Here is a 14281-nt window from a genome sequence, read left to right as displayed (position 1 = left end):
TAAATCAACTCTTGGCTTTTAAATTTTACCTCATTATTTACTGTTAGAGAAGATCAAATCTCTGTACTGGAGAGTCATTTATTAACAACACAAATGTTCAACGAAATACGATCGATAATTAATGTAAGAAAAATGCTTCTCGTTTATGTTTCTATGTTCACCCAGTTTTCCGAGGGGACAACATATAGGAAAAGATCAGTTTAGCATGAAAAAAAGCAGAATGCGCATTTTTCAATAATCTCTGATGAAAAAAGTTAAATGAAATTTTTCGGCCTTCCAAGCAAAACAGTTCTTAATATATGGTTTTTTTAAAAAAGCATTAATAGTAGAAAAATGTTTTGTGTTCGGGTTTTCAGTTTTGGAATTTTTTAACCCTGCAAAGTAGCCGTTTCCTGATCTTGAAAGATTGAAAAAACGCAATTTTTTAATGAACACTATTTGTTTTAACAAAATTTTTTTGACACCTTGAATATAGATAGCAAAAATGGTTCAAAAGTCAAAAGTGCTTCCAAAGAGTTCCATCGCGAAAGCAAAAGGGGTTCATTGTCTGCAAAAGTAACACTTGTGGAAAAATGGGGATCTATTCGTGTCCTAGAAATCAACTACGACCTAACCTCCACAGTAATGTTTTTCGTGCTGGACTGAGAGGGCAATTAAATTATGTGGGTTTAACTATAAGCACTAATTGGATGGGGTTTGTAGATCTTGAATGCTATATTCTTTTCGTAATCAAAAACTGTAATTGATTTTGCGAGCATAATGTTTTGAATGAACTTTTGCAATGTGTGTTTCAAAATTGTTACGTGGCTATGTTAAAGCCACTTCGAAACTCCCCGGGTCGAGCTTTCACCGCTAAAAATCGCTAAAAGATGTAAGATTTGCGGTGAATTTGAATAAAAGTGTAAGATTTGCGTTCAATGCGATGAATGAGGTGAAAAAAAAATTTAAGCGGTGAAAAATTGTTTTTCAGCGCTTAAGCGGTGAAAGAAAATTTTTCCCCGCTACAAGCAGGATCCGGTGAAAAAAAATTTTTCACCGCTACCAGCAGAATGCGGTGAAAAAAAAATTTTTCACCGCGAAAATCGCAAATCTTACAAATATTCACCGCGCTAATTTCAACGCTTATCTTATATTCACAGGAAATATCATTGGAGTAAGTGACAGATGGCGCAGTGGATTACGAAGTTGTTGACACGCATGAGGTAGAGGTTAGAAACCTTCTACGACAGTGTCTTTTTTGCAAGAATTCCGGTGAATGCGGTGAAAAAAAATTTTTCACCGCAAAATTCAACGCAATTCTTATTAAAATTCACCGCTTTCAGCGCATTCAACGCTAAAAGTTGCGGGCGCTTTGCGGTGAAAAAAGTTTTTTTTCACCGCTATTCACCGCTAATCTTACATTATTTTTTGACAAAACCTCGACCCGCGTCTGGCAAAAAGCTCCAACCGCTTCGCCGATCTTGATTAAGGCCAGACTTTCTCCGCAGTGACTTCATCAGAGGCACATAACCTATACTTAACTTCTGCTTGTCAACATGGTTAGATACGGCCCCTTTTGTTTTCTATTGGAGAGTGAACAACACTTTTAATTTTTTGAACTACAATTTCAATTTTTTTTTGTTTACTTCTTAAATGATGGTTTTCTCAGCCTAGTTGATAATCGGATCACAAATTTTACTCAAGTGATTTATACTTACGTTCTCTTGCTGTTTAAAGTGTTAAAACTGCCAGAGTTGTGAACGCAGCTGTAGTTGACTAGGTTAATTAACAGCTAGGAACAAATATAAACTGTGATTTTTACTTACATTTAAGTGCATATTTGTATGATATCGGATCGCTCGATTGTTGCCAAGTAGACAGTAATGAATCAACGATTTGATGAAGTTGGAACTAGGTGAAAGTCATTAATTATGACGAAGAGGTATACAACTGATTGTACTTTTGCAGTTGTTCAAGTTGAAAAAACGCTTAAAAATTTTTTAACTGGCCAGTGTTTGTTTGAGAATTCTCTTTATTAAAAATATTTTTCAATTTTTTTCCCTAAACGGTTAATTGAAACATAGCTCGTCCTAGTAATAAAATCCTGCCAATTCGGTTGATAAGAACCAGAAATTGCAAACAAGAGCTGCAGAAAACTGTCAATGCGCAGGGTTTTTTCTTTTTCATTTTGAAAAAAAAGTAAATAATATAACATTTATTTGAAATGAGACGGAAACTGCAAAAACTTTGAACTGTTTGAATCATTAAGTACAAGGGCTTGTTGCTTTTTGTTTAACTTGAATTGAATTTCACTTTGACCTTGTTCGCAAGAAAGGTTATTAATTAATTCAAGCCATTCAGCAAACAATTATCTTCGACACAAATACTTGTTGGACAAATACTTTAGTAAATTTCGCCTTAATAAATAATGAATCTCTGTATCATTACTTTAGTAGTTATAACTTGCGCCTCTTATGTTTTGACTATTCCTTTTGCTGCCAATAATCGAAAAAAGTTTGGACAAATTCTGAAAGCTAGCATTATAAACGGTGTAGATAGTCCCAAACGTGAATTTTTTGCCAAAATTAGATTTTCGGATGGTTTTTGTGGTGCCGCTGTTATTAACGCATTATTTGCTGTAACTGCTGCTCACTGTATCTACAATCAAGAAGGTACGTCAGCTATTGTTATTATATATCCTGGGTTAAGGTTTTATCGAAAAAATAATTTAAGAATTGCGGTGAACAGCGGTGAAAAATTTTTTTTTCATCGCAAAGCATCCGCATGTTTAGCGACGAATTCGGTCAAAGCGTGAACTTTTGTAAGATTAGCGCTTTTTAGCGATGTTTTTTTTGCAAGATTTGCGGTTTTAGCGGTGAAATTTTTATTTTCACCGCTATCACAGGAATTCCTGCAAAAAAGAAACTCCCGTACACGAGTTCCAACATCTCATATCGACAACTTCTTATTCCACAGCGTTTTCTGTCACTTACTTCTATAAAATTTCCGGTGAATTTAAATAAGCGTAAATTCAGTAAGCGTTATGGAAAGCAAATGTTTTGAATTTTTGTAAGATTTGCGGTTTTTAGCTGTTACTTAATTTTTTTTTACGTGGTTTGTGAATTTTAGCGTCGATTTTTTTCACCGCTCTCAACACATTCACCGCTATCCATACATCATTTTTGCATTATCTTTTTGGTCAGATATTTGAGATTTCAGAGATAAAGATGTGTATGATTTGAAATCCTTAGCGGTGAAATATTTTTTTCCACCGCGTTCAACGCATTGACAACTATTTCTTTTTTGCACCTTTTTCTGCCGTGAAAATATTCGGAAAATTTAATGGCGATTTTTGTAAGTTTTGCCATGCTTAGCGGTGAATTCTTTTTCACCGTTAAAAATTGCAATTCTTACATCTTTTCACCGTTTTCATTGCAAATCTTGCATTTTAAAGCAATTTTCAGCGTTGACAACTCGACCCGTGACTGTACTATCTCGGGTCAAGGAATTTTCCTTTTTTATGTGATAGATGCACCGGAAAATGCTGAATTTTCCCAAACAAATTCAGCTCAAGGACCTTCCAAACTTCATTCGCAGGTTTCTCCAAAATTTATTTAAAATGCAATGTATTAATTTTTTTTCTATGGATATATCTTACAAAAATTAACCACCCAATAAGCTGAACTTCAAACATTTTTACTGCAATATCTAAACACCTGTCAACACATCAAAAATATAGTTATGCTCACATTTTGGAAGTGTCGAAATTATGGACGAAATCTGGTGAAAATAAAGATTTTTTAAAACTTTACAAACAAAATTGTGTTATTTGGTTCTAAGGTGCTGATTTCTTTAATTTTGTAAATTAAATGGTGGTTTCACTGAAAAGGGCATGTGTTTCCTACTACGTAATCTCACAAAGGCGTTTCCGACTGCTGAAAAACAAAATAACTTTTGCCTAACTTTTGCTTAACTATATAACTGAACAACTTTTGCCATATTTCGCTCGTAAATTCCAAACAAGCAACAAAAATTGTTAAAAAAACTGACTATGAGATGAAATGACTTTAAATGCGCCGAAGTTACGTTATAAATTGTGAAAAGCAATTTTTTGTGTTCAGTTTAATCTTTTTACCATCTTGAGGAACAAATCGGATAAAACATCGATCGAACTCTCTTTGAGTGCACAACAGAAAACTTTCTATTTTGTCAGGCCAGAAATTTAGGGCCTGTATCATTGAAAAGGACCTGAAAGTCGGGACAATGATTGCAGTTTCTTATCTATGAAAAGAACATGGTTCGAATGCCCGCTTTTTCTCTTGTAAGTTTTTGTTATTCCTTGAAAAAAAATCTCGTTTTTTTTTCTTTTCGGGCGAAAATATCTGGCATGCCTTAATAAAAAGTTATGCCAAAGTCTAATCTGAATGAGTTCATTGGCTTTCTGGCTCCTTTGGAAGACAAAGTAGTTACACTTTTAGCTAACAGAAGTTAGTAAAAACAAAATTGGGCGTACAAAAGTCTTATTTTTAACCATTTCTTCGGGTTTATTGGTTTTCGAAATTGTTATTTTACGTCAGACCCTATTTGTGCTCTCTTTATTGCTATTTAACTAAATATGCTATTAAATTGCGGTGTATCTGATAAACTCAAACTTTCATGAGAGCAATCTTTCGATAGAACCAGGTAAGAACGTGACTGTTGATGAACAAGGTGAAGTCGCAATTCACGGTCATTCATGGGCCAATCAAAAACGATTACGCAAAGCTGGAAAAAAATTATCTGATTTTTGTTCAATTCAATTTTTGTACAATTTTTGTGAATATAGCCAAAGGTTCAACATCATGTTTATCTATATAATTGAAATAACTTGATAACTTTTGTATCATTTTTGAAAAATATAAGGATAATTATTGTTTCTTGATATTAGTTTACTTTCGTCTCAGTGCCTCTTGGGCTGACCAACCAGAGTGTTTCAGTACTAATGAGTGATAGAGAGCGAAGATCTCGACCTGGGGGGATGGGGGGTGGTCCTGTCCTTTATATTTGTAATTGTATTGCAGATGACAGGTCTAAAAATGCATTATGTTTCACGAAAAACAGCTTCTGGTTTTTTTTCAGCATGGCAACTAACTTTGGAGGTCGGAGATTTTACACAACCCCAGAGAATGAGCTACTACTACAAAATAGACGTAACTTTCATTGCACCAATGTGAGTTATTTTGTACCTAACCCCCTCCCCCCCCCCCCCAAAAAAAAAAATCACCAGCTTAGTGGACATAATTTTAAAGCCACCCTGGCACACGATGCTATTTTTACATAGTAACTTGCTATAAAACAACTCATAGTTTGCAACTAGGTGCACAAAAAACACCGGGTGGGGGAGCAGAATTGATGCAAGTTTTCACACAAAAAATAGATTATCCATATTTTAAATTTTGCCTGAATTTTTTACCAGTGTTTTCGGTAGAGTGTGATTAATTGATATAGGTTCTCACTATACATAAAACGTTCCAATATAACAAAAATCGGAAAAGTGGCTTTTATTTCTGAGTTATGTATGCAAGTAATAATATCTGAGCAAAATATTCGCATTTCTGCTCATTAAGTCTAACAACAACATTTTGTTTCTAGGAGATAGAAACAGTCTATTTGTCGAATATCTAATCGCACTTGAGTCGCACATCTGAACCATTGTATGTGATGAATAATTGATGTTTTTTATTCGCATTTTTCCGCATTATGATTATTTTGATCTCATAGATTTCAACCATGCTAATTTTTTCCTGCAGAGTCTAAGCATTTACTGATGCGCGAAAGTTAAGTCTGAACAGCATAACTTTATACGACTGTTGTTTATAGCAGGTAATTACATACGATCTTTTTACTTGAGATATCATGTAGGAAATTACGACGGAGCCCATATAGCTTAGTGGTAACGACTACGCAAATTAACACGACAAGAACTCACGCGGCAGTTCTATAAACACCCACGTTGAAAAACGTAAAAGAATTTTTACTGTTAGTAATCATATTAAGTAAGATATGATTTTAAAAAATCAGAGCAATCATACTGCGACCATAAATATTTTTTGTAAACAAAGAAGGAAATTGTAAAAAAAAAAATAAGCACCATCAAGAAAACACTCAAAACATTTTTTTAGGGCTTAAATATCAAAAAAGATGTTTCCATTTCTTATTATTCATGTATAAAAAGTTAACCTACGCAAGTTTCGTTATAGAATCCATATCATAGATATCCAAATCAGAAACACTCTTGTGTCAAAAAAGTGAATAGATTTTGAATAATATTAAATTAGAAAAACTCATTTTTGTTCTACATGAGTTTAATCCCACGCACATAATTGTGTCTGTATTCTTTTTCTCTTACTTTATGCGAAACATAGTTTCGTACCGGTGTCTTCCAATTGCCAAAAACTAAAGTTGAAGAGAAATTTGCTCACTGTATATCACAACATAGCAACGGTCGGTTAGTCTTGTCCACGAGGAAGATTGCCTTTTGGGAGTTCGGGTTCCACTTTTAATTCATTGTAAGCATCAACTAAAAAATAATAATATTAAATAGCAAAAAATGGCTCAACGAATCTTACCAACCACAGAATGATCATATGTGGTTCTTACTGATTGCTACCAAGATATTCGCTTGTCTTATATGGAACTATACACGTTCTTTTTATAATTGCCAAGAATGTTGATCCCAGGAATGTCTCGAGACTGATTCAGAGCTGAATTGTTCTACCACCTCGTGCAAAAGCTAAAGCCCATCCTTACGATATCTAAAGCGTAGACCTTTTTATCAATAAAATTTTTTTTGCGAGATGATCAGTCTTTTTATGCAATACCACAAGAGGCAAATAAGAAGGTTGCTCGTATGTGATATGGAAGGAAAATAAGGGCCAAATTGGGATTGAGCAATGGAAAGAGAATTAAAATCCATTTTGGTAAGTAGAAGATTTTATCAATAACAGTGACAATAGGTAGATAGAAACGAGTTGTAAATAACTGCCCCAGTCGAGACCAGATGGTTATCTTGCAAGATTCTGCCAGAACCTTGCAAAAACTGCCTATCTTGCAAAATCTGGAAGAAACATTTTTATCTTGCAAGATCTAGCAGAAAAATGGTTATAATGCAAGATTCTTGCAAGATAACCATTCGATTTCTACTCGGGTGTATTTTTTGGCCAGGTTTGAACAGTTTGAGAGCCCTGTGAACGACCTGGCGCTTGTGAAAACAGTTCGTGAAATTCACAACGCAACCTGGATATCCATACCCCCCTGCATGTACCCAATAGAGGACGAAGCCATGGCAGACACTGCCATCAGTACTTGTGGAATGGGCTCTACTAGTACAAAGAGTGATGACGTCACTTTTTCCCCAGTTTTGCAAGTTTGTTGGCTGCGGATTTTTGATCTTTTCATGAGTTTATTATGTTCCCCTTCAAACAAATCTCTTCATTCCCCAAGCCCTAATCACAATTTATGTGTTATATAGCACGTTACAACGTGAAGAAATGACATGAGCATCTGTGGGGCGTAAAAATTGTATGCCCACTAAGCTGGGGGGGGGGGGGGGGGGGCTTTTTCCTTTAGAGTAGATGTTTCCTTAGAGGTTTCCTTTATTGAGCCCACAGTATAAGATTCACCTTTACCCCACCTCAGAATACCTATAAAAACAATAATTTAGAAGTACAAAACGGTCAGAGAAAAACAGTAGTCGTAAATCATTTTCTGCAGAAATACCGTTTCAGAACAGTGAATTCTGTTTAATTTAAACTAGGGCAGGGCAAAGTTAGGTTTTCTAGCAAATAATTACCCACCTCAAGTGTGGGGTTGAGAACATGTATACCGCAGAAAGAATGGAAAGGGCAAAATAAAAGGACGCATTTTCCCCTTAGGGCGCATTTTTCATATGTTTTTAACCAAATTTTGAATTCTTTAAATAACTTTTTTATTTTTAGTATTTTTATAGTATTTTTAGTATTTTTTTTTATTTTTTTATTTTTTAGGAAATGGTATTTTATCAGACACTTTTGGAAGCCGTTAGCCCATTGAACCCAGTATACTGTAGAGAAGACCAGATATGCACGATACCCGCTATCGAGGGGGGCAATATTTGTTTTATGGATGACGGGAGCCCTCTCTACATATTGCAGTGTGGTACCATGGAACCCCTATGTCTGTACGGAGTCGCAAGTACCTATCGCAGCTACTTCAAAAGCAATCGAGACAATTATTGTAACGGGGGCAGTTATTTTGCTAGTGTTGTTTATTTTGATGAATGGATAAATGAAATTGTAACATGGTATATGTGAAACATAATTTATGCCTTTAAATTAAATAAAAAAAATTGAAGTTAAGTACTGTTACATTCAGATTTCGGAGTAAACATCACATGCTGAGCTCCCATACCCAAAGTCGGTATGTCCAGATCAAAATGAACGCACAAGGGGCGTCGTGCAAACAAAATTACACGGTCTGGAAAGAACAACGAACACACAAAAGTCTGGACATTGGTATCTTTGAACGCACGATTGTCAGGACGCACACAATTTTGAAAGCAAGATAATCTGATCAAGAACGCTTGAATACTCTTCGTGTGCTCATACTATTGTTCGTTAAATATGATCATAACTTCTTGCGCTGAAAACTGCTAGTTCCGGATTTTCGTGCGTTCACGAGACGAAACAGAATAATTTGTGCGGGCATGAAGTAAGCGCTGGAAGTTTATTAACTCACTTCGAAACAGTTTTAATGTAGAAGCAAGTATTGGAACCCTAAAGAATGCACTAGGAGACCTAGTTACGGAACCTAAAAAGATAGTGAACCTTCTAAACTACCGGTTTACAACACTATGAGACTATAAAGGGGAATCAAATGAGTTGTACTATGCTAACATAGCATCAGAAAACCACTCAATTTTCAATTTTCGCTTTGTGACTCAAAGAGAGGTTCGGGACACAATTCTCAAATTAAGCGTTAACAAACCCCTAGGAGCCACAAAAATACCAATTTGGGCAATAAAAGATGGTATGAACGCAATACTCCCGCACCTAACTTTTGCAATTAACTCCAGTGTAAGCGAAAACACGTTTCCTTCGACACTTAAAACTGCCCATGTGATACCAGATTTTAAAAAAGATGACCCTGAAGATCCTGCTAACGATAGACCCATTTCCTTGACACCATGTCTCTCGAAAGTTATTGAACGACTCTTGGCTGATCAGATTAATGAATATCTTTTTGAGTACAAAATCCTAACTAATAAACAATTTGGATTTCGTGCAGGATACTCAATCACCGATGCCTTACTATATACCAGCGAGATCATTAGAACGAAGCTAGATGAAAATATCCCAACAGCTGCTGCGTTCCTAGACCTCTCTAAGGCATTCGATTCATTGTCACACGAAATTTTGTACATGAAACTGAGATCAATAGGTTTCAACGAAAGTGCAGTGGCGCTGCTGGCTTCGTTTTTAACAAACCGCTCTCAGCGAGTTAAACTAAACGAGGTTTTTTCAGATGAGTATAAAACAACTCAAGGGGTCCTCAAGGCACTGTCCTAGGTTCGCTTCTCTTTATAATCTACGTTAATGATATGTGTATAGCTGTTTCGGATAACTGTAATCTTATACAATACGCTGATGACACAACATTGTTATGCTTCAAGCAAACTACTGAGATGAGTATAAGAGAGCTGGAAACAAATTTTCATTCAATCATTCAATACTTCCGTGCAAACAAACTGATGATCAATATTTCAAAAACTCAGTTTAGCATTTTTTGCAAACCCCGTGCCTCAGACTCTATAAAAGACCATGAACTCAATATCGAAGGGAAATCATTGAAGCAATCAAAAATTGTCAAATTCCTTGGCTTATTGCTCGACAGGCATTTAAGTTTTGATGAACAAATCAACAAAATGCTTAAATCTATGGCAGCGGGGATTCAAGCTATCAAAAGTTTACAAGGTGCACTGCCAGAACCAACTCTCATTGCTCTCCTGAAAAGTCTTGTATTGAGCCATATACATTATCCATGTCTCATACTGAATGGTATCACAAAAGAAAACCTGCTAAAACTAGACAAACAGATAAATTGGGGGTGTCGTGTGGCCGTTAGGAACAAAGAGAGGTCACTTCGTAGGGTGAAACAATTTTATTCAATCCCCATTGCCCAGCAAATAATATCATACCGGTCCATTAGCTATGCAGCACAACTTGTTACAAACAGCACGAAAGCGTTTAGAACGCTCCAGTTCCCAAATTTCTCATATAATACAAATAGCAGAACAAAACTGTGGCTTCTTCCAACAAAAGCAAAAAGCCTGTACCTCTCCAAATCATACCTTTTTAGCACTATTAGCCGTATTAACACTCTAAGACCAACAGTAGAGTTTGATAAAATGTTAAAGCGCTCTCACCAAACACGGAAAAAAATTAAACAAGCCATCCTCGCTGTCGACTTGGGCATTACATAAAAAGTACAATTATTACAACCCCCACGTGAATATTAGGAAGGATGAGAACAAAAATTGTGAATCTAAATATCTTCATAACCGACTCTAAACATTCTCTCTTTCCCATTTCTCACTTCATTTATTAATAAACACTGTGTATTCTAGATAACAGTTAATATAGTAACTGACAGACGACGGAATACAATAAAGTGTTTTTCTTCTTCTTCTTCTTCAAGATCCATTGACGATCAAGACTAGAGTGTTTCACAATTCCACAATTATTGTCCTTCTGGAACGCGAGGAACATGATTTTTTGAATGCCATAGGTAACATCTTTTTGTTGCCGGTTCAATATTAGTGGTTTCAAGCCCACCGATAAATGATTATGTGAGCCTTCATAACGCTATGAATAGTTTTTCTAACTCATTCAAAATGTTTGAATATGGAACAAAAACAATTCGTAAAAAAATGAGAAAGCTCGTTGATTCACGTTTGCGTATGACTCCACACTTAAAACTTAATTGTTTACCCATGGAGAAGGAGAAAAAACTTTCAATTATTCACATCGTGAACCAAAAAAATTGTGCTTGAGTGAAAACATTTGTTTTAAACGCAGACTTTTAAATCAATTTACTAATCTGTCATTATTTAGCTTACAAAACATAATAAACAACAGGATCTAACGACAACAACAGACTTCAACATTGAAAAATACTCTAGGTTATTTTGAAAAAAAAAACGAAATAATCGCACAACAAAATTGACATCAGGCAAAACTTGATACTTACTGATTACATTGTACTTCACTGGAGAAGATAAGGAACATTTCAAGAAAACGTTAGGCACAAAGCGGGCAAAGAAAGTAAAAAAGGCCAAGTCCACAAACGTTAAAAACTTTTAAAAACAATCAATTTCAAAGCCATTGGTTATCAAATGAAATTGCTGCATTAGCTCAGATACACTTACAAAGGATTAAAAAGAGACTTGTCATTCCCTTATAATGTAGTCAGAGGGCATTTAATTTTAAGCCTGTGAAAAAGCAGTAGACATTTGATTTATTGGGTGACAGGAAATATGAGTCTGATAGAAAAAATTAAAAAATTAGGTTGGGCTGGTTGCTTAAATATCTGGTAAGATCTCATATAAAAGACTAAGAATTGAGTTTCTAGGTATTCAATTCAAAAAATTTAGTCAATATTTTATCAGGCAATACTCACCAGTTGGTTGAGCATTCTTCTGCTCTAATTGTGAAGTTTGAGATAGTTTGTTGAGAATCACTCAACAAGAATTTTAAAAAAGTTTTTCACTAACTTCATATAAATTATCATATAACTTGAAAATAGTTGCAATTTAAAAAACATGGCCTAAACAGATTGTTTCAATTTTATGCGATTAGTTGTCTGTTCAATTTTGCTTAGCCGCTGGCGAACGAAGTGTCTGATTTCAACTATGATTGAAGAAACTCGAGGACCTTCAAAAAAATCGATAAAATCAATTGAGGTTGTATTTGAAAGAATTTACCAGTTGTTGCTGAAACATTTTAATCATTGCTTCCCAAAAACTGAATCATCAATACAAAACAAGTTACAGAAAAACAATTATCAGAAGATGTTTCTGTCACGATTTTTCAAAATTTTGAAATTAGCGATCGTTTTATCAATTTTATAAAATATGTTCATTTTGAAGACAAGAGTATTTTGAAGTAATTATGAGAGCAATTGTTATCGCGTGGTTTTTTTGAGACCACAACCTATTTTGAACGAGCAATGTTTGATCTTGTTGACTCAATTTTTTGCATTATGATTCTTTCATTTGCATCAATTTGTAAGGCTTTTCAAACGAAAATATTGGAAATTATCTGCAGACTTAATCAAGTAAACTATTAACAACATATGAAAATCTATTCGCCAATTTTGAATCGTTAATCATCATTCTAAATTTACTAATTGTGTGCATATTACCATATATTCTAAACTAATATTTTTTGCGCTGAAACATGATAATGATGATAATGAGTTGTCATGAGGTCGTTTGATGTTTTAAATACCAAATATGGTTTGTACAAAAACTGATAACGATAGGCCAACACGGAAACAACTCTATTACGTTTAAGTCATTACATACATGCAACATCCAACAAACACTAGATGGTGATTACCTATGAACATGGAGACAATCGATCGTCAATTTTAGTCTATATAATCTCAAAGGTTTTTTTGTCATGGATTGAAACAAAAAAAAGCAATTAAATACATTTTAGGCGGAGGAGTTAGGAAATAATTGAAAGTGATTAAAAACTGCGCGCATATATAGTTCTTGGAACTTTATTGAGCCGATTTGCAGTCCAAAATTTTTGAACTCAACATTGCTAAAACAATTTTCATTAGCTTCGGGATAGGTTTCGCAAAAAGTATAACTTTCTTCATTTGGATTTCAAAAGATGACTCTGCGAATACGTTTTGTTATCCAGCTGTCAGATTCTCTTGGGTTTTGTCATCAAACATATGAAGCTCTATCAACCTATTCAAAATGAGACTACGAAAAGTCATTTTTTAAAAATTTTGCGGAATTTTTCTGAGTGATTTTTTTTATTCACTCTATTCACGAAATAAAATACTTTGTAGAAAATTAGAAGCAATGTTCAGAAAAAAAGTTGGTTCCATTTGAGCCAAAAAATTTACATTTTTGAACAAACTGATGTTCATTGTATTCAATGTTCGGAATAATGCCCATCACATCACAGAAAAGTTATTGCAATGTTTCCATCAATCGGTCTGCATAGATTTTTGTTTGATGGATGTCAGAAAAGGGAATACAATTTGATTGTATTTGGATACTGAAGGATAAAAACACCATTCTAAAATTTTCATATTTTCATATATGATTGACCTTATTAACAACAAACGTTTTTTTAACATTTTTTTTATTTGTATCGCATACTAAAACTGAACTTGTTCTTACTCTTTGAAAAAATTAGAATCTAATCATAAACCTTTTTTGTATGAAAAAGGTTTTTGTAAAACAAACTTGCTTTCTAGAAGATAGTCAACGATCAATCAGATTGACGTTGATCATATAGTGACGTCTTTTGCACGTATGATACAATTATGTGATCGGTGATGTACAAAATCTATTACCTCCATGTAATTCTTTTTTGAAATGAAGTCATCTTACTTAAAAACCCCTTTTCAAAAGATTTTAACACTTTCAGAAATTGGAATCAACTCAGCAGCTTATTGAGAAAACTCTCCGCCTGTTATATGACCTGATTGAATTGTGGTTTTTTGTAACAATTTTGCGCTTTTCTCACAAATAGTGCAAGCCCAGATCTTAAAATAAAAGTAACTCATTAAAAATAGTGGTACGCACCGGTGAGTTTAACATCATTCAAAATTTATATATGTTTTGAGTTTTTCTCAACAAACACATTTCAGTCTGTTAGGTGGATGTAGCTCCACAGAATTGGACCGGAAATAAAGCTAATGATGCAAATTGCGATAGAAGTACAGAGAAGAGAGGGGCTCCGTCGGATATCGAGGGTTTTATACAGGGTTTTGGTTGCAATCTCAACATACTGAATCAGCAAATGATCAAGCATTGAAGGGGGTAATATTTTTATGTTGCTTAGCATCAAAGATTGTGATATTTTACCAGTTTGTTTTTTGAGCACACAGATCTTGAAGACTACTAGAATCTAAACTTTGCGTGGAGTCTAAACATCTGTCCCAAAACATTTCTTAGAAAAGCTATAATGTGCTGAATTAATTGCTGAGATAACCAGAAGATCCCAGTGATCCAATTCTTCTCATAAGAATACCTTCTTTC

General features: G+C 34.5%; 1 protein-coding gene across 1 annotated transcript; it reads left to right on the top strand.

Moving 5' to 3' along the window:
- The first annotated feature begins 2443 nt into the window (after positions 1-2443).
- On the top strand, positions 2444-8309 carry LOC142348085 (uncharacterized). The gene is made up of 4 exons (XM_075399249.1): positions 2444-2651; positions 5098-5188; positions 7183-7384; positions 8004-8309. The coding sequence occupies exons 2-4, from the start codon at positions 5145-5147 to the stop codon at positions 8307-8309; spliced, it is 552 nt and encodes a 183-aa protein (XP_075255364.1). The 5' UTR covers positions 2444-2651; positions 5098-5144.
- The last annotated feature ends 5972 nt before the right edge of the window (positions 8310-14281 follow it).

This window comes from Convolutriloba macropyga, chromosome 10, assembly GCF_964194025.1.
Source record: "Convolutriloba macropyga chromosome 10, txConMacr16.3, whole genome shotgun sequence".
In the NCBI taxonomy this organism is placed as follows: Eukaryota; Metazoa; Xenacoelomorpha; order Acoela; family Convolutidae; genus Convolutriloba; species Convolutriloba macropyga.
This window is presented reverse-complemented; position numbering and strand designations above follow the sequence as displayed.